The sequence below is a fragment of the Podarcis pityusensis genome (genome assembly GCF_964106645.2).
Source record: "Podarcis pityusensis genome assembly, chromosome: 4".
Classification (NCBI taxonomy): domain Eukaryota; kingdom Metazoa; phylum Chordata; class Lepidosauria; order Squamata; family Lacertidae; genus Podarcis; species Podarcis pityusensis.
The window spans coordinates 52,919,666-52,940,059 of NC_138027.1; the positions used below are offsets into that span (position 1 = coordinate 52,919,666).

Below are 20,394 nucleotides of genomic sequence, written 5' to 3' on the forward strand. Positions count from 1 at the left end.
CGTCTTGCGCATGCTCCGCGCGGAAGCGACGCTGCCGGGGGCGAGCCTCCTTGTTGTTTACCGTGTCGCGATCACGTGGTAGGGGCCGGCGTTGGGGCAAGCGGCGGCGGCGGCGGAAACGTCACTCGGCAGTTGGGACGTCTCGCTCGCCCCGGGCTCGCCATGAAGGCGGCGCGCGCTCTGCTTGTAGCCGTAGCAACGCTGGGAGCGGCGCCTTTCTGCACAGGTGCGTTTGCAGGGCCTTGCTCTGTCTGTGCGCCGCCGCCGAGCCCGCCCTTTCTCGGGACTGAGGACGGGAGGGCGGGACGCCTGTGTGTGTGTGTGTCTCTTTCTCCCTCTCTCCTTCTCTCAGCAAGAGGAACTGGGGGTGGGCGCGGGGGTTCACCTGGGCTCCCCGTTGCTCGTGGGTGACCCTCATCCCTGGGGCGGGCGAGGGTCGGCAGCGAAGCTGAGGGCTTTCGCTTTGGTGCAGCCTCGCGTTGCCGGATAGGAAGACGCGCTTCCAGGAAAGGCGGCGCGAGTTCTCTCCGCTCCGAGCCCTGGCACGCGCTGATAATGCAGGGCTTCCAGGAATCGGGCTCGCTTTCCGCTTCGCTTGCGCTCGTAGATTTGCCTGCGGTGGCTTATGGGGGAAGGGCTGTGGCCCGGTGGAAGAAGACTTGCTTGGAATGCAGAAGGTCCGTCCGTCCCCCTCAACTCCGCTCCCGGAATCTCCAGGCACGGCCGAGAGAAAACGCTGCCCGAAACCTCGGAGAGCTGACCTGCGTGCTGGTCAGTGTAGCAGACAATACCAGATGAACCAATGGCAGCTGCTTGGTGGGATCATACTGGGGGCACGGGTTAAGTAGCATGGGTGGGTAAGTTAAGAGGTGTGTTTCATGGAGTAGCTTGCAAAAACGCACAATAATAGCAAAATAAAATAGGTGCTGAAAATATGGATAGCTATGGGCATACCCTGCTGTATGTTAAACCGCTGTTTCCCTTTGCTGTAGTTATCAGGGTTTTGACCTTTACCACAAGCGCAGGGTGTGAAGGCTTGTAAGCAGTGTTTTTTTTCTTTTAAAAAATGTTTAGGGGTACTCTCGTTTTCCTACTCATATTGAAATACTGCCCCTCAATGAGGCCAAACTGAGATTCACAAAATGTTTAGGGGTATGTGTACCCCTGCGTCCCCCCAGAAAAAAGCGCTGCTTGGAAGTAGTAACATGCATGACGGAAACAGCACTCTATATTTAGTCCTAGAACTTTATCCTCATGTGTGTGTTTTTGTGAATAGATATTGCACCCTGTTATGATGAGTACATAAGAAAAACCTTGCTGGATCAGACCCAAGGCCTATTTAGCACAGCATCTTACTTACCACTGTGGCTAACTTGATGTCTATGGGATGCTTACAGGCAGAACACCTCCCTCATTGGTGTTCTCCTGTGACTAGTGTGCTGCCTCTGATCTTGGAAGCTGTATGGACCCATAATGTAAAACATGCAGAACTTTGAATCCTGCTTTTTAAAATGTGTGTAATATCTTGTTCTGTAGATACTTGTGTATCTATACTATAGCAGTTGTGTACCTGCTCCTCCCTAAATATCTGTGATACTACCTCTCCCCTTCAGTGCTCTTCTCAAAAGCCACGCAGCCTTTGCTATATTCACTTAATCCTAATTCCAAAGCAGCCCAAATTTTAAGTGTGTTGGAACTGCATTTGACTGCATTAATCTTCTCTACCCTCAACCCTCCTGGTGTGGTTTTCCCTTCTTGTCTAGTTTAAATTGTAAGCTCCTTGGAACAGGGAGATGCCTATTTTTCCTTACGACACTTTGTAAGGTGCCATGTATGCTGATGACACTATATAATGACCAGAAAACATGTTAGGACAGGACTGAGCTTTCTTTGATCAAGGAGCACTCTGCATGTCTTGGACTACAACTCCCACTGTCCCTAACCATTGACCATGTTGGCTGGAGCGGATGGCAATTGTAGCCCAAAACATCTAGTTGGCGAAGGCCATTCTATGCATTGGCATGGCCAACTGTAGAATTGTACAATAATGTCCTTATCTGTGGTATCCTGTAAGGGAAGCTTGACAATTAGGAGCAATACAGCTTTTATACAGTACTTTGGGTTGCTACCTTAAATACAGTAAAATAATGTCAGTCTGTTTCTTATAACCATCACTGAAGGGCTCTTTGTGTCAGTGATATGCAGCAAACAATTTTCCAGTGCTTTATTTTTGCATCCTCCCCTCCTTGTTTAAACTCTTTAGTAACAGTGAATGGATGCCAATTGAAAATGTAATAAGGAGACTTGGCAGTTTCAATACTTTGGGCATTGTTTACTAATTGCAAGTTAAATAAAAATGCTAGATTAGATCACTCTAATTTCCCAGTGCAAATTATCCTATTAAGATGGCCCTAATTGGAATTGGAAATGTTTCCAGGAAGTTCACATCACAGCTGTAGGTGTTCAGGTTGACTGTATGAAGAAGCAAATGGATGCAAAAGGGGTAAACCACAGATACTGTGTGTTCCAGCCAAAGTATTCAACCAATGCATGATCAGTATTTGTCTGAGGGAGGCTGCACAGTGTTCCCAGAAGGAACAAGGATTGCCCTGCCTGTTCCTGCTTGTGTCTTAGCACATTTAGACGGGAGGGCTAAAGAGGATTCAGTTTCAATGAATTGGAGAGGGCACAGATGTATTTCAGGGTATGGTGTGGATGTAGTAGTACATTGCAGAGATGATTTGCAGTAGCAGCTGGCCGGAAGCAGGAAACAGTTTTAGAACATTATGGGGAATCTATTGGAATATAACAATAGAAGAGCATTCGGTCTCTGGGATAAATTCCTGTATGGATCAACCTCAACCATGTTCAGAGAAACATCCTTCCAAATGGTTCAAAAGTTGTATTTAACATTTTTGAGACTGTCATGTATATCTAAAACCTCCTCATCAATCTGTCGGAGACCATGTGGCAAAGTGGAGTTGTTCACCCATATGTGGGAAGACTGGGAGATCTCAGAGATAAATGGAACACCATTACAAAAGACACCAGAACTTGCTTTTTGAAATGTGTTCACTGGAAAAAATCAAGATGTTGTGAGAAACTGGTCAGGTTTTTATTAGTGGCAGCAAGAACTCAGATTGCTAAATACTGGAAAGATTTACAAGGACTTCCCTTATTGAAGTGGCACAAAAAAGTCTGGGGAAATACCTCTTATGTAAAAGCTGACACAGCAGTTATGGATCACAAGAGGTCACAGGAAGAAAAGTTCTTTTTCAATGTATTGATATAACTTTATAACAGCAGAATCACACAGCTATTAAAGGTACAGAAGCCCTGTCCCCTTTTGCATCTGGGTATTCTACTTCCAGCAAGAGTTGTAAAACTAGATGGCATTGGTCCCCTTTTAGGCCTATTCTTTGAATTTTTTTTTCTTTTAAATACATGGATATTGGGTGTTGTTGTTGTTTTAAAAAATGTGGACTCCATAAATAAGTGAAGTCCAATGTTTCATTAGATCCTTTGTGTATTTCCCTTTTAATGGCATTAAAAAGCTAATGCACTCAAAGTCTTATTTTCTTCTCTGGAATTAGGGGTGAGTAAGGTGGTCAAGTTTGCTGATGACATCCAATGATTTAGGATGGTGTATAGCAAAGAGCTCCAAAAAGATCTCACCAGTCTGGATGAATGGGAATTAAAATGACAAATGCAGTTCAGTGCAAACAAGTAAAAAGTGATGTATATTAGGACAAAAAAAAATCCAATTTCACAGATATACTGATGAGACCTGGCCAGTGACTGACCAGGAAATGGATGTTGTAGGTTGTGGTGGATAATGTGATAGAAATGCTGACTCAATGTACAGCTGCTGTGAAAAAGGTGAGCTTCATGTTAGAGATCATTAGGAAAGAGTCAGAAAACAAATACTGTAAATAACATATTTTCTTCATACAAATCTCTTGGAATAAGGTATGCCAGGATTGTGGAATTTTGTGTGCTCTGTGGACAAATCATTATCTGGTCCTAGCTGTGCAGGCCAAAGTGAACAGATGGGTGGGGCCTCCCACCTGCAAATCACTTGATGTCACAATGACAGCAGATGATTGGGTGCTTTGAAGTCTAGTAGTTGGGACCTCAAAGCACCACAAAGGGCCTGCAGATATCCTGCATAATGCTTTAAAGTGCCTGAGGCTTTAGTAGAGCTAAAGTCTACTTTCTGTAGGCATCAGCTTCAAGACCTAGTTTCCCAAGCTGTACATGTAATAATAGGCTTCAAATTGCACAATGCTGTTGAAAAAGCAAGTGCACATTTGCATGGGTGTGCTTTAAACTGTTCTGATGACTTTTGCTGGAGCAAACATTAAAAACTGACTACTTCCTCAGAAGACTTGAATAGAAAGTACCTTGTCCAGAAAACATAAGAATCAGAAATGTTGTCAATATTATGCCACCTCAACACAGGGTTACTCTGAAAGAAGGTAAGGGAATCTCCATATTTCACTTCCTTTTCTGCAGATATTTATGATCTGCTTACTTGCATTTCATGTCTGTTTCCTGTTGCTCTCTTACTAAGTTCTTCAGTAAAGTGCAGAAGGTGGTTAATGGCACACTGCATTCAGTTGTGTCTGTTATAGCCTTGACATAATTATTTTCATTTTTCAAAAATATCCATAGGGTTGACATGTTTGGAACCACCTCAGAACGTTACAGTTTTCATTGTTGATACGAACATCACTCTGAAATGGCTCTGGAATAATTCATGTGGCCTCAATGGGACCTTTTCAGTTCAATACCAAAAGTAAGTTCTCAGTTGTACTGTGACTCACATCAACGACTTGTAACAGAGACTTTTGAAATATTGCTGGAGCTTTTCTTCAGTATGTGAGTTCCGTCCTAGTCCATGAGTTGCTGTATCTGCCAAAGAAAATGTTTACAAGACACCAGATAGACAGAACAGCCAGTTGTGCCTGTTGGAGGGGTAAAACTGCAAATGCTATGATGTAGCATATATTTTGGACCTATCCCAAAATCAGAAAATTCTAGAAAGACGTAGCAATGGAAATTGAAGCAATAACTGGCTTTACTTTACCCACAGATCCTCTAATTTTGCTATTTGGATATGTTAAAGAAATTGTACTAATAGAAGACATGGGATTAATGCAACATCTCTTAACTACTGCCAAAATTATTATTTATTAAAATTGGCAGGGGCGGGGGACGGACGGAATGAGAATACCATCCATGAACGAGCGGACAACTATAATCAGGGGCATATATGTATGGCTCGGCCTATGTATATGTTGAGAACTACACAGCGAAAAGACTGATACTGATGAATTGGAAAAATAAAAATGCGGCTTCCTTTTTTTTGCATTCCGGGTGCTGTGGATCAAAATTGAAATGAATTTTACACAAAGATACTGTAAGGAATGCTTACTGATCCATAATGTCTGAGGACTGCTTTGTTTTTTTCTTTCAGTGAAGCAGACAGTGAAGAGAGCAATGCTGAAAGCTGGTCACTTATTCCCGAGTGTCAGGCTGTAAGAATCACAGAATGTGACCTTTCATCAGCTATAACAGACTATTTTCAGCTTTATAATGTGAGCGTAAGAGCAGACACAGGAGAAGAGCACTCTTCCTGGGCTTATTTAGTATTTTCTCCTTATACAGAAGGTATGAATATGTGCCTAGTTTATTCAAGTTACGCTTTATACAGTTGTTAAATATGGGACAGGTAACCAATTGCAAATGCCTAGTTGTTTCATTATCTGACTTCCAGATACCAAACTGTTCCTCTCTGAGGCTTACTCCCTAGTAAGTGTGTTTAGGATCACAGCATCAATCCACTGAAAGTGGCAAACAATAGCTGTTCAAAATTATGGGTTGTTTTTTAAAGTGAAGGAATCTCTTCTCATAGAGGAGGGTGGCACACAACTGGATTCTGTTTTAAAGTCCAGGGTGGGGTGGGGGAACTCATTGCTGCCCAAAAGGTTGAGAAACACTGGTGTGAAATGTTATTTTTCACTGTGAACAATAATGAGTAAATTCCAACTTCACAGTATTGGTTGCTTCATAGTTCATTGAATAGAGTATTAGTTTCAAATTTCGGCTGTGGTGTTAGCATTCCAAGCAGTGCTGGGTGGCTTTGACTAGCCACCCTTTTAATTCTCTACGATGCCCCAGAGTGGTGCTAGGTCAAGTGTATTGTGGGAAATTAAAAAGCTAGGTGCAGCCACCACCTGACACTGCTCAGTCTTGGGGCCCTGACAGCCGCCCAAGAATGCTAGACGCTGATGCTAATCCTGCTTCCACTCTCCTTTCCTGTCTGTTGTGGTGGAGGGGTGGGATTAGAATCAGTCCGGCTGCAGGAGGTAGGAGGGAAGGTGAGCAAGGAGTTTATTGCTTCTTTGCCTCCATAGGGCCAAACTAGAGGTGACATATGCTATGTAATTTGCACTCGTATAATTGTTGGGTGAGCTGGAGTCCATCCATGGCACACAGGGAGGGTACTTACTCTTTGACCCTGCTATGGTCCTTGTTAGAATGAGACACAGCTACCTCACACCTGCTGTTCACAATGGAAGAAAAATTCTCATTGTGTATACCCTGCAAGGCGGGACACGGGTGGCGCTGTGGGTAAAACCTCAGTGCCTAGGACTTGCCGATCGTATGGTCGGCGGTTCAAATCCCCACGGCGGGGTGAGCTCCCATCTTTCGGTCCCAGCTCCTGCCCACCTAGCAGTTCGAAAGCACCCCTAAGTGCGAGTAGATAAATAGGTACCGCTTTATAGCCGGAAGGTAAACGGCGTTTCCGTGTGCTGCGCTGGTGCTGGCTCGCCAGAGCAGCTTCGTCACGCTGGCCACGTGACCCGGAAGTGTCTGCAGACAGCGCTGGCTCCTGGCCTCTTAAGTGAGATGAGCGCACAACCCTAGAGTCGGACACGACTGGCCCGTACGGGCAGGGGTACCTTTACCTTTTATACCCTGCAAGGAGGGGCCCAGTTTCAACTGGGACTGGCAGGGGCAAAAGTTAAAGCCCCTCTCTCTTCCTGCCGCTGTCACGGTCTAGTTTTTCTATCCCCCCTGCACTAGCTATTTATTTTTTAGGTAAAACAGCTATACAAGACTGAACTTTGTGGCAAACATCACTTAGGGAAGTTTTTAATACTTAATGCTGTATTGTTTTTAACACTCGATTGGGAGCCACCCAGAGTGGTTGGGGAAACTCAGTCAGATGGGCGGGGTATAAATAAATTATTATTGTTGTTGTTGTTGTTGGGAGCAGAGTCACCATAATCAGAATGTATGCTGCTTCATCAAAAGCACTATGAATATGAATAGTACAAACTTTTAAGTGTACTTAAGTTATGTTGTTATCTTGGTCTGCAGCCCAAGTCGGTCCCCCAAGAGTTCAGTTAGAATCAATATATGGAGGAGATGTGAAAATCATCATTTTCAGTCCTGAAGCAAACCAGCAAAGAAAACTGTGGGACCTGCCTCTAAGCTACAAGCTAACTATCTGGAAAAACTCATCCTATCCTCAGGTGCTAAATTTCTCTACACTTAAGATTTGCTTTCTTTGCAGAAATATTCCTTCACATTTAAATCATGTGTTACATGTATTCACTTCCAGAACAAAAATGCTAAACATCTAAAACTGCACTCCTATAATCATTTATTTAGAAATCCCATGGAACTCCATAGTGCTTTCGCTAACCTGCAAAATGGTATGGTAGTGGTTCAGTTTGTGTTGAGAGCTCTTTGCCAGTATCTCAACTTACTTGTGTAACCTGAATGCATGAGATGCTTAGTTGCTTGCTTTCAGCCTTAGAGGTGCCAGGAAGTAGTTTACAGGCTCCAATCCAGACATGTGAACAGCTCCCCATCAGGATCTAGATCTGTTTACATCTGGCAAGGAATTAAACCTTATATCAAAATGCATGAACAGAATTCCATAGAATAAATAACACTAGAAATAACAAATGCAGCATTTTATGTGCATATCCTATTGCATGTTATGTTTAAACCAATATTATTATTACTCTTTATTAAATTTATATACCTCAGGGCAGTTTACAGTATAAAAACACACAACATAATAACAAATGAAACAATAACACCCCCCCCCCCACACACACACCCAGTTTTAAAAGGCTATACTATAGATTGTTTAATTAGCCAAAGGCTTGGGGGAAATGTTTTTTTTCTGGTGCCTAAAGATATGTAATGAAGGCGCCAGGCAAGCCTCCCTGAGGAGAGCATTCCACAGACCAGGAGCCACTGCAGGGTATTGCCACCCTCCATACCTGATCACAGGGTTTGTGTCAGTTCATATGGAGAGAAGTGGTCCTCAAGGTATTGTGATCCTGAACTGTTTAAGGCTTTATAGGTCAAAACCAGAACTTCAAATTGGACCAAGAAGCTAATTGACAGTCTGCAGTTGGGCAGTCTGCAGTTGTTGTATGCTCAGACCACTTTGCCCTGATGAGCCTTTGTTGTACAGATTATCTTCCTGATAGTAATATTTTTTTAATACAATATAGTGATGGATTTCATTGCAGAAACAGCAAAACTGAAAAAGAAGCTCTGTCTTACACACAATGGTGCCATTTTTATGTTGTGGATAAAATTTGACCTAAGCAGATATTCACTTTGCTGAGTATAATAAAACAGAGGTGGCAGACCAACATGTTTTAAGATGGATCTCTTTGCGTCCCAAGTCCTTTAACTGGCATTGAATGATTGAGCATGTTTTTAAAATGTTCAAATAATAATAATAATAATAATAATAATAATAATAATATAATTTATTATTTATACCCCGCCCATCTGGCTGGGTTTCCCCAGCCACTCTGGGCGGCTTCCAATAAAATATTAAAATACAGTAGTCTATTAAATATAAAAAGCTTCCCTAAACAGGGTTGCCTTCAGATACATAATAAAATACAATCTGTTCGTTCAAGCTATAGATGTCATACTGTATATCTGTCTTTCTGAAAGAATGATACCAATATTATTATTGTTGACCCAATAAAAGATTATTTTATCTTAGCTTTTTTTTCTGGATTCACATAAAAATAACTGCCCATGGAAGTAATCAACAATCGTAATACGTTACATGCAACTGTCTGTTTCTGCAGGAAAAAATCCAGGATATTTTTCCAGGACAAACCATTCAAGACCTTGAGCCAGAGACAGCTTACTGCATGAAAGCTAAAGTACATATGGTTGATCACAATTCTTTCAATAGTCCAGACATTTGTATACAGACACCAAAAGGTATTTATTTTCTATTGATTTTAACAATTCAAATCTGTTCTAGTGTGCTGGGCGGGGGTGGGTGGGGAATAAATCTCCTTGAAGTGGGTATTCTCTGGTCAGAATCAAGCAGGATGCTTCTTGTGCTTTCACAAGCACCTTCTCCCTGCTTTTTGTTTGTAAACAACATGTCTTGCATAATATTAGTGGCATTTATTTGTATAATACCGTGAAGCCCTGGGCATGGTTTGCTGAGCAACTCCTGGGGTTCTGGTTTCAGAAGCTTCATGACCTTTTGGTCCTGGCCTCTTTATAAGATTGGAGTTCCAAACTCTTAACGTGTAACATTGTTCATGAACCTAACTGGATGGATTGTTTGTAAATTTTTCTTTCCTCCTTTTTATAGCTTGGGCTGGTCTGCCTCGACCTGAAAAGCTCCAGGTTCACGCACTGAATACAAACTTCGTTTTGCATTGGGATAATATGTACAATGGAAATGTGAGCTTCATTGTACAGTTTCTCAAGTAAGAATCCTTGCCATGCCTGTCTTCAGGCTTAGCTTTTTACATTCCATCTAATTTATGCTTAAAAAGCAAGCCTGATAGGTAACTTAAGGAAGTTGTGAAGCTCTGAGCAGGAGCACTTGAGAAAATGAGCAATCTGCTTGGACCAGTTTGCAAACCATTATCTGATGTGTGAGGAGCTTAATTCTGCTTGGATGGTATCTCCCCCCATCCCCAAGGGCCAATTTTCACAGGTATGTGGGCCAACCTACCTGCCAAGCACATGATGTCAGTATGATACTAGAGGATAGGCAGGTGGGCTCCACCACAGGGGACCAATGGGCCAAAAAGGTTCACCGCTATGGGCTATATTTCTGAGGGGTTATCCTTCCATTGCATGGGCTGGAACACTGCAAACCAAAGGATTCAAGCAGGTCATTGATTGGGTGAAGTATGTGGTGGTTACTTGCTGTCCCTTCTATGAAAAGACGACATATTAAATTGTCAATTGTGTCAGATCAATTTGACTGCCAAGTCCGATTAACCCTGCAATCCCATGCAGCTCACATGAGGCTCAGTGGAGCTAACATTCAAGTAAACATCAACAGTTAGGAACTGTCTGCTGATACAGGTATTGTACTTATTTAATCAACCTTCTGTTGTTCTTATAGTGGTTTTGAAGCACAGACGTCTCATGATATCTCAAAAAACTGGCGTAGTGTATCTGGATGTGAACACGTTACAACCAAATACTGTGATTTATCACGTTCCGTCAACTTCATTGGAATTTACTATCTCCAAGTACAGGCTGTGAATAGCCACAGTAAATCACCTTGGTCTAAAATGCTAAAATTTGAGCCTATAGAAGACAGTAAGTGTCACCTTCTTCTGATATGCGTTATCATTTATAGGTGCTGCTTTTTGTGTATGTATTTGTTAATTTTTGCAATCTTGTACAGCAGCCTATACATCATCACATTGTTACATTTTCTTCTTGTATGGTTAGAAAAAGTTAAGACCTTCACAACTTATAGCTCACAACAGTTTGAAAGTTCAGCAAGCTCTGCTGCTGTGCAACCTCTTGTGTACCACAATGGCACCAGGGCCATTGAAATGAACTGGAGTTACCGTATTTTTCGCTCTTTAAGACGCACTTTTTCCCCTCCAAAAATGAAGGGGAAATGTGTGTGCGTCCTATGGGGCGAATGCAGGTTTTCGCTGAAGCCTGGAGAGCGAGGGGGTCGGTGCGCACCGACCCCTCTCGCTCTCCAGGCTTCAGGAAGCTATCCGCTAGCCATGGGAGACCCAGCTCTCCCACGGCTAGCGGAGACCTTGCCAGCACCCAGAAGCTTGGGGCGCGCTGAGCTCTGCACGCCCCAAGCTTCGGGATTAGCGCAGCGCTCCGCTAGCCCTGGGAGAGCCGCGCGGCTCTCCCACGGCTAGCGGAGACCTTGCCGGCACCCAGAAGCTTGGGGCGTGCTGAGCTCTGCACGCCCCAAGCTTCGGGATTAGCGCAGCGCTCCGCTAGCCCTGGGAGAGCCGCACGGCTCTCCCACGGCTAGCGGACTGCTTGCCGGCACCCAGAAGCTTGGGGCGCGCTGAGCTCTGCACGCCCCAAGCTTCGGGATTAGCGCAGCGGTCCGCTAGCCCTGGGAGAGCCGCGTGAAGTCGCGCGGCTCTCCCACGGCTAGCGGAGACCTTTCTGGCACCCAGAAGCTTGGGGCGCGCTGAGCTCTGCACGCCCCAAGCTTCGGGATTAGCTCAGTGCTCCGCTAGCCCTGGGAGAGCCGCGCGAAGTTGCGCGGCTCTCCCACGGCTAGTGGAGACCTTGCCAGCACCCAGAAGCTTGAGGCGCGCTGAGCTCCGCACGCCCCAAGCTTCGGGCTTAGCACAGCGCACCTGGGGGGGAAATAAAAATTTTTTTCCTTTATTTCCCCCCCCAAAAAACTAGGTGCGTCCTATGGGCCAGTGCGTCCTATGGGGCGAAAAATACGGTACCTATCACTAGTTCCTGGTGGCTGCTTGCTAAAACTCCCAGATGTCCTCAAAAATATGTGTTTAGATTTAGAACTTGCCCCCAGAACCAATAGCAGCAGCAACAACAACAACAACAACAACAACAGTGTGTATATATGTTGCAACTTAACATACCACAGTATCACAATTTCCATCAGTTAATTCATTTTACATTCTACTGAAGCAGAGATTTTGCCTTGTGCTCGAGCTTTAGTGACAGCATTATATTGCAACATGTTTTGTTGAATTCAAATGTTTTAACACATTGTATAACATTGTTTTTAAGCTAAACTGGGCCCACCAAGTGTCAAGATTAATGCCAGTGAAAATTCACTTAACATTTTCATTACTTCTCCTGGAGAATCTGAAAAAAATCTGATGAGTAAACACTATAAGAAGTTGATTTACCAAGGTTGGTACTGGGCAGACTCTTCACCACAAGACAAGGTAATGTATTTTGTTGTTTTTTTTAAAAAAAATAAAACATAGATAAAAGCATGTAATTAAAAATTGACTCATAATGTAGCCCTCCTGTTCTTTCTCTAGGCCATCTATAACCCCTTCAGGTTTATGCTGAATATGGTGTCTCTGGCTAGCTAATTCCATGTCAAATATACCTGTATGTAGTGAAGTGCTCCAGCATCATACGAAATACTAGACACACACTGTCCCAAATGCACTGAGGGATACCCATCTGACACAGATAGCTAATCTCTGGCTAATCCTACAGGTGTTTGAGATTGAAAGAATGCATAGCTCAGCAACATACAACAACCAGGCCTGCTGCAACTGGTTGGAGTAGTCATAGGCACTAAGGTTCTAAGGATCAGTGCCCCACGGGCACCTGTCAGTTGTTGCCAAGCCCTGGGCTGTATGTTTTCTTGACCCTCAGTACAGTATACCTGGAATTTGCAGAGCCTATAGTACAGCCATATAGTTGCACCCAAAGTCAGAATGTCAGTCTTCAAGCTTTGTTTTCAATAAGTGCTTGCTCTGGTTTACATTGTTACGTATTTTGTTGTTGTTGTACAGAAGAAACTGGAAAATAAATCTTCACAATTTATAATCCCAGACTTGAGCTCTTCTACTTTATACTGCCTAAAAGTACAAGCATTTGCTCCAGCGTATAATAAAAGTAGCGAGTTTAGCAGTGAGACATGCACTAAAACTGCCAAAGGTATGAAATACTTATTTTTAGTGTTTGATTTTTTAAAAAATGATACATTGCTTTGTATTTTAAAAAAAATCTAAAGTGATGTGTTTTTCTGAAATTTTATGTTGTACAAAAAAACAACAATTCCGTATAAAACCATAAAACAGGAGTATGTATACAATCCAATCTCTTGGTTGTATATGCAGGCAACATCACCAATTTTTAACGTTTGGTTTAGAATATATTAACCTTGGCTCATGTTTGATTATTAGTGGTATTATTACCACTAGTGGTAAGATTTATACCCTGCCCTTATTACATTATCAATACAGATTATGTATATAACTATATGAAGAAAAGAACACAAATTTGTAAGCTTAGTTCAAGTAACTGAACAGAAGTTAATTGTAAACTAAGATTGGCACATTGGGATAATTATGAAAAATATCCCAAAAGCATGTACTTAACATGGAATGTTTACAAAGAAAGATTGACAAGGAAATGTATCTTATATGTAAAGCATGCATAAAACCATTTTTACTTTTACTGGAACCAATTTAATTTTTGAGGTTTTGTATAGGGAACAGTGAGCAAGTGCGCTTTATCTCCATCTCTCCCCCCTTCACAAAATCTTTTCTCGCCACAACAACTTTCCAAGTGCCATAAGTTTAAGTTGCTGGCTTTAAAAATAAGCTTAAGAAAGTGGTTATTGCAGAAGTTTTTTCAATATATAACTCATTTTAATTTCTTTTTCTTTGTAGGAAAATCTTTATATCCAGTCATTTTTAAAGTCTTTGGAATTACTCTTGGCGTTATTGTTTCAATAGGGGTCTTAATTGGTGTTATATATTATATACGCAAGCAGATCAAATATGCATTCTTTCCATCATGCCATCCTCCACTGATCATAGAGGTATGTATATATGGCTTTTATTGCTTTGCTATTTGCAGTAGTAAAATTATAGGACAAGTATTCTAGAAATCACATCATGGGTGCTTATTATGTATGCAGTGCTTACAATAAGCATACATTTGCCATTTACAGAGAGAGAAAGAGAATGTGTGCGCAAACTGAGATATTCCCAGTGTTCTTCTTAACAGATAGGTTGTTGCAGGCTCAAAAATGGCATGCGTGTACCTGGAGTTCCTCTTCATGCAAGGAGCTCTGGACTGGGGTGTATATATTGCATTACCCTTGAATATATTGTGTAGTGCATCTGCCTGACATATTACTTGGGACATCCTATAGATCTAACGGTGGGTATATAAATGGCATTTTTATTATATCTTGCTGTGTATAACATCCAATAGCAGCTGGCGTGGCTGTGCTGTTTTCTCATCTCACCGAATGTGAAAGTTGACTTGCCCTTACTGAGACAGAGAGGAGCAAGGCAGCAGGAATGTGGTGCAGGCACAGTGCAGACACAGCAGCAGAAGCATCGGATTGGTTCCACTGCAGCAGCAGCACTGCACAGGGATCCTGCTGCCTTGCTCTTCTCCCTCTATTGACTGCAGTGGGTCTACTCTATGAATAACATTGGATATCACACAATGCATTCAATAATGTATTTACAGCATGAGTGCAGAACTTCCGGCCCATAGGTGTTTTCATTATTTAAATGTACATGTTGACCTTCCTTCTAAAGTAGCCTGGAGCCATAAACACACAATGATAAAACTTTCCAGACAAATCATATGGAAACACTTTTCACATAGTTGTCTCTGAAAAACTTGCTTCTCATCTAAAGTTCTGAGTAGTGATGCTGAGCCTGAGGACTTTGCTGTTATGTAGTGGACCTCTTTCTTGTATAGGAATAAACATCAAATAGACCCATTATTCTTGACAAATAGGATTTTTTGGGGGAAATACTTTAGACATTTTGTTAATGCACTTGTCCATCCTGTATAACACCCCCTACCCTGGATTTAGACTCCTTACATTATTTTAGTTTTTCCTCTTTTGTTTAATGTATAATAACAATAGTTAATAATAAATAATAAACAATAATTGGCCTAATTACTGGCATAGGTGCCAGTTTTGCCTGCAAGGTGACCCCCCCCCCAATTATACCCACCTCTCTCATACCTGGAATCTTTTGTGATATCAGGTGAGGGGCAGGTGGAAATGTGGCTGTCAGTGCATAATCATAGAATCTTAGAGTTAGAAGGGACCCAAGGGTCATCTAGTCCAACCCCCTGCAATGCAAGAAACTCAGCTAAAGCATTCATGAAAGATGGCCATCCAACCTCTGCTTAAAAACCTCCAAGGAAGGAGAGTCTACCACCTCCTGAGGGAGCCTTAAAGGGTACTTCCAGTTGCACATCAGGGATTGAAAGTAAACTTCTCTTGCCAATCAGCAGATAGGCACTGATCTCAAGCTCCCTGGGAACAGCTACACCAATCTTTGAAAAGGCTTGCAAAAGAGCCTTGCTCAGCGCAACAGCCTATTACCTGCTGTCACTGTGACTTTGGGTGATTGACGGGTGGGCACCCTGGCTGTTCGTACGTCAGAAGGCTTTTCCAAGGAATCAGCACTTGAGTAATAATGCACATGGCTGTTGCCAATTTAGTCAATGGGCTACAAGCTGAAACCAGATTCATCCTTCACCACATAGCAGTCAGCGTGTACAGTCTTGTATTGCAGCCTGAGCACAACTCTTTCCTGTACTAATTCCTTTTGCCTCCATTGTGTCTTTTTACCACTACTTCTCTCTTGTCAAATTCCCCCAAAGTGCCATTGAAAGAAGCAGCTGTTACCAGAAACAGAAGCTGCACAGTTAACTTCCCCATCTCCCACTAGGACATCTAGGAGAGCTTAACTTGTATACTGATGTTACAAAATTCTAAGTATCACTTTCCTGCATCTAACTGATTGTCCACATCTCTACTTGTGTCATATCAGTGACTGGAGGGGTACGGGGAGGTGTCAAATGTTGTGACATCAGGGCACAAGTTAGGAGCCATTATGGATGGGGAAGCAGAAACTAAATATGTGGGTACAAACTTTGGTGTGGACAGCCATGCATTAGACATAATGTGTACCGTGGTTCTAAATCGCTTGTTCGTAGATCTCAGACTGTATTCTAGTGACTGGTGTTGCCTGTTTAATGCTTCAAAGAAGGGGTTTTATTATCTTTTTCAGTGTTTCATATGCCAACCATACCCTCATCCTTAATAAATATTAATAGTACATTATTCTAACCAAACACAACAGCTTTCTATAGCGCCCTATATGTAGACATCAGTAGTTCTCATTACTTTCTGTGTACTTTCCCACCTGCAGAACATTGAAGGAAAAGATTTGCGCAGTTCGTACTTGCTAACTTCAGAAGAACCAACAGAAAATTGTGTTGTCATAGCTGACAGTAGCATTCTAAATGAAGTTGATCTGACCGACTTTAAAGACCAGAAAGAGCTGGAAGAGATCAGCCAAGACTCAGGAAACTATTCCAATGATGATGGTATCTCTAGGACTAAAGACTCCCATTTAATCCAAGAACAGAAAGCAGAATAACTCTGTAAAATAATGGATAGAAGCCATTATTATGAGTAGATGAGGGGGGTGCATAAATAGCAACTTGCAATTTATGCATCTTGCTGTTAGCTTCCATATAAGAAAGACTTTGTGCCAAGACATGACAGCTGGTTCTTGCACCATAGATTTTGAGTTTTGTGTATTGCTATTGGCACAAAGGCTGAGGTATGGAGAACACTTGATTTCACTACCAAAATGTTTACTTCATTTTGACGAGAAGCTGGTGCTTAAATGAAGTTTACAAACATGTAATATATGTTTGTGTGTGAGTGTGTATGTTAAATACAAAAAAACATCCTAAGACAATCCTAAAGCTAGACTTTACGACTGTGGATGCTGTGTTGGCTGATAAAGCATAAATAACTGTGAGGATTACTGAACATTTATAGGTTACAGCAGAGTAACACAGACTACAGCAGTTTCGAAATGTACTGACAGGATGGCTTTTCACAGGGAAATAATTTTTGCTATAACCAAACGCATGCAAATATTGTTACCATGTTGTTGACTTTAGGTGACTGACAGAGCACAGTCTTAACACAGTCTCTGTGTTGTATTTCATTGTTTATGTGACCTTATTCAAGATCACATATAGTCTAGCCAGTATTAGTTTATATTCAAAACAGATAAAGGGTTTCAGCCACGTGGATACTTTGGAGAGTAAGTGTAAAATGTCTTTCTCTCAATGGTGGTCACACTTACTATATCCTTCAGAATTTAGATATTTGCCACCTACATTTTTTGTTTGCCGTATGTTAAAAACATGTTGCCTGACCATTAGTGCATTTCAGTTTTAATGCAAATAAAGCAAACTCCTTTTGAGAAAGGTTTTTTTAAAAAAAAGAAAAAGTCTTACCTACAATTTAGTTGTAATGAAAAGTACAAAAAATCTTAGAAACTAAGTCTTGGAGAATCAAAAAAGTCAAATGGTAATTAGGGGGTCACCAATAAATACTTGATTTGGGGCAAGGAAATCACTAGCCAACTCTCAAAAAGTTAAGACTTTTTTATAGAATGAGCAGAGACATCCCTAGTTAAATTACTTTCTGGGAACTAGTGTAGTTTTTACTGTGATTTCTTCATTTAGTCCTTGCCAACCAGGGAAACAAACTGCAACTACTGACCAGGCCTTCAGTATTTCTCAGAATATATTTACTTTCTAACGTGTTTCCTTTTTATAGGATGATGAAAATTAATATATACTTGGGGGGAAATGGGAACACAACGTTTGCGAACAAGATGGATTTGTTCTGATAACTACTCTCACTAGCATCCTCCAATAGCAATGTGAGAGTGTGCCCAAATTTAGCTGGTCTGTATAGGTGTCTAGCAAGCTAATGCTTAAGAGAATGTGTGACTGCAATTATTGCAATCCATTGCTACTGTTATTTCAATTAGTTTGTACAGTTCAGTTTCACAATTCACTATCCTGTTTAGAAGTGTCCAAATGGTAGCATAGCGTTGTTTATTCAGTGTTAACACACCAGTGTACTTAGCCCCATCAGTGAATACCTGTTTTTGCTGAAATGTGAGTTCCTAAGGCGCAGTTATACTGGTGTCATCTGGCTGTACTTCTGAGTAGATGGCTAGCTGATGTGGGGAGTAGAGAAAATGTTTACAAACTCCATTTACCAGTAGAGCTGGGACAAAAGGGCACAATGCTTAGGTGCAGGCCCTCATTTAGCTTTATGTTTGATTTTGGGGGATGTGTGTATAAGCAGCATTGCAACAGGTCACCTACCTAGCATATTATCACCCAACTGCCTTGGTAAAAAACAAAACAAAAATGCCTTTGTGTAAATAGTTGCTTTTTTTTAAGTGAAGTGTGTACGATGATTGTATTGCAGTATTAACTGTTGCTGATAGTTAATGGAAACTAAATTAGGTGACCTTGGAAGGTCAGAATGTAAGTGGGTGGGTGGGTGAGAGAGAGAGAGAGAGAATTTGGCATGCCTGCACCATCTGTTTTCAGGTAGACGCCTCCTTTCCACATATAATGTGGAGACAGGGGCTTGATATGTTTTCTAGAAGGTATGAATGGCTGGGGAAGCAAGTATATGCTTACATATGTTTATATGTGAAATAACTCCGTGTTCTGACTATGGATGTCAGGTAATTCCAACAGAAGCAGGAGTGGAAATTGCCAGTTTGCTTTTTTGTCCCCTGTCCAGAACAGAAATCAATCCAGCAATCAATGTTCACTGTTGTTGCTGTTTCAGTCCACAAATGATATATACTTTATCACTGTTTTTCCCATTTACATGGCATTTCTTTTACATTGAACTGAATAGTGTGGAATAACATAATAAGATCAGAATTAATTATGTAAAATTGCACCAGAACAGACAGCAAAACAAGTAACAGTGGAATGAATGAATCTTTACTTGCATCAGCTACCAGCCATAGGAATAAAAACAAACAAAATGCAGTATACAGAGGATAAAGGTAAAAAAAAAAAATCAGTTATATAAACATTTTTTGGGGATTTGGATCAATAGTCAAATAGTGGATCTTATTCTAATTGCCCTGGCTAAGAACCTTGCAACCTTTGCTGTCACTTGCTCCTCTTGGTCTTTTAACAGAAACTACTCTGTGGCAGTGGTTGGGGGACCTGGAATGGATAATAATAGAGGGGTGATAACCTCACTCCTCAAATCAAGTAAGTGCAGAAGCCTAACTGCAGCACTGCATGTGATGAACAAGTTCTGAAGGGAGCATCCTGAAATGTTCCTGTCAAAAGTAAGGATGTAAGGAGTCAGCCATTTCCATCCTGTCTTCAGTTCATTGAAATCAATGCTTTTCCCATTCTGCTACATTTCAGCTTTCGCTAAAACCTATCTTCATCTCGCTAACCAATATGGCCAAAACTAATGTAATTAATTAGGTAATTGATTATGTAATCAATTTCAGTGAAAGGAAAAGGTCAAAAACAGTTCAGAAAATAACATAATTATTTACATAATGTTTGCAGATTAAGAAAAGAACAATAGCAAACATAACTCATATTCACATTTCTGTTACTGACCAACAAACATGCAACTTGCAGCAATTTCTGCTTCCACTTCTGTTTCTGGTGGAATTCTCAGACAACCATAGTGTAAAGGGCTCACTTGTGTTCTGGCATGTATGTCAACGGGATTTTATTTCTGTTGTGTTACTAGGGTTGCACTATCGACCAAGAAACTATAATGCCTAAACCAAGTTTCCCATGCTTAATTTAATCCTAAAGATGCTGATATGTAGTGCCTTTTAAAGTTAAAAAGTGTGAAGTCCTTCAATCCTGATTTGTATGGTACTCTAGTCTTTATTTAATCTACTCCATCATAGCAAAAAATATTTATTCATACTTCCTCGTATTGAACTCAATGGGACTTGAGTCTGAGAAGGCATTTGTAACACTGTGCTGTATCCCCACCCCCACCCCGTGTCTTTCTTACTTGTTGGGTTTATAGTTAACTCAGGACTTAAAACAGGAAATACATCAGATTTGAAACCAACTTGCTGTAATAACTAAACCCACATGATGCATGACTCATAGTCTCACCTATCCATAGATGCTGTTATGACAAGCAACAATCAGTGCTATTCCTCTGCACACATAACTGATTATTTTTTATGTTTCCATGTATTGATACTTTGTGGACATTGTATTGCATTTAGATGTGGAGTGGAACTCCTCTGCAGTGTCCTTAAGTTCAGTGAGCAATTGTATCTGATTGTGAGGATAAAGAAATCTAAAGATGTACTGTTAAAATCTATAAATATAACATATTAAGACTCTGTGTTTTGTTTTTTTACCCTAGTGGAATTTTTATCCTGTTACAATGTACTCCACTTTTCTGTTACGGCACTTAAGATGTCAACTTTGTAAGAGTTTTATTTATAAGGAAATTTGTGTTGATAAATAAAGAAATAATGCCAGATACAA

At 41.3% G+C, this 20,394-nt stretch overlaps 1 protein-coding gene and 1 long non-coding RNA gene across 3 annotated transcripts; both read left to right on the forward strand.

Annotated features, from left to right (window-relative positions):
* The first annotated feature begins 49 nt into the window (after positions 1 to 49).
* IFNAR1 (interferon alpha and beta receptor subunit 1) lies at positions 50 to 17,759 on the forward strand. Of its 2 annotated transcripts, none has more exons than XM_081003436.1 (11): positions 50 to 226; positions 4,675 to 4,798; positions 5,480 to 5,673; positions 7,390 to 7,544; positions 9,141 to 9,279; positions 9,665 to 9,782; positions 10,433 to 10,632; positions 12,064 to 12,224; positions 12,810 to 12,954; positions 13,692 to 13,843; positions 16,215 to 17,759. In XM_081003436.1, exons 1-11 carry the CDS (start codon positions 163 to 165, stop codon positions 16,443 to 16,445), a joined length of 1,683 nt encoding a protein of 560 aa, XP_080859562.1. In that variant the 5' UTR covers positions 50 to 162; the 3' UTR covers positions 16,446 to 17,759. The 2 variants fall into 2 exon arrangements, with proteins under 2 accessions (XP_080859562.1, XP_080859563.1); XM_081003437.1 differs by lacking the exon at positions 50 to 226 and adding an exon at positions 4,019 to 4,478.
* On the forward strand, positions 17,760 to 20,394 carry LOC308476070. The gene is made up of 2 exons (XR_013985673.1): positions 17,760 to 19,064; positions 19,139 to 20,394. It is a non-coding gene; the product is annotated as an uncharacterized lncRNA (long non-coding RNA).

Excerpts from the sequence above, each read along its gene's own strand:
- IFNAR1 (XM_081003436.1), top strand. The coding sequence starts at position 163 with ATGAAGGCGGCGCGCGCTCTGCTTGTAGCCGTAGCAACGCTGGGAGCG. Across the intron at positions 4,799-5,479 it reads TTTTCAGTTCAATACCAAAA|TGAAGCAGACAGTGAAGAGA; the intron begins GTAAGTTCTCAG and ends TTTTTCTTTCAG. Across the intron at positions 9,280-9,664 it reads TTGTATACAGACACCAAAAG|CTTGGGCTGGTCTGCCTCGA; the intron begins GTATTTATTTTC and ends TCCTTTTTATAG.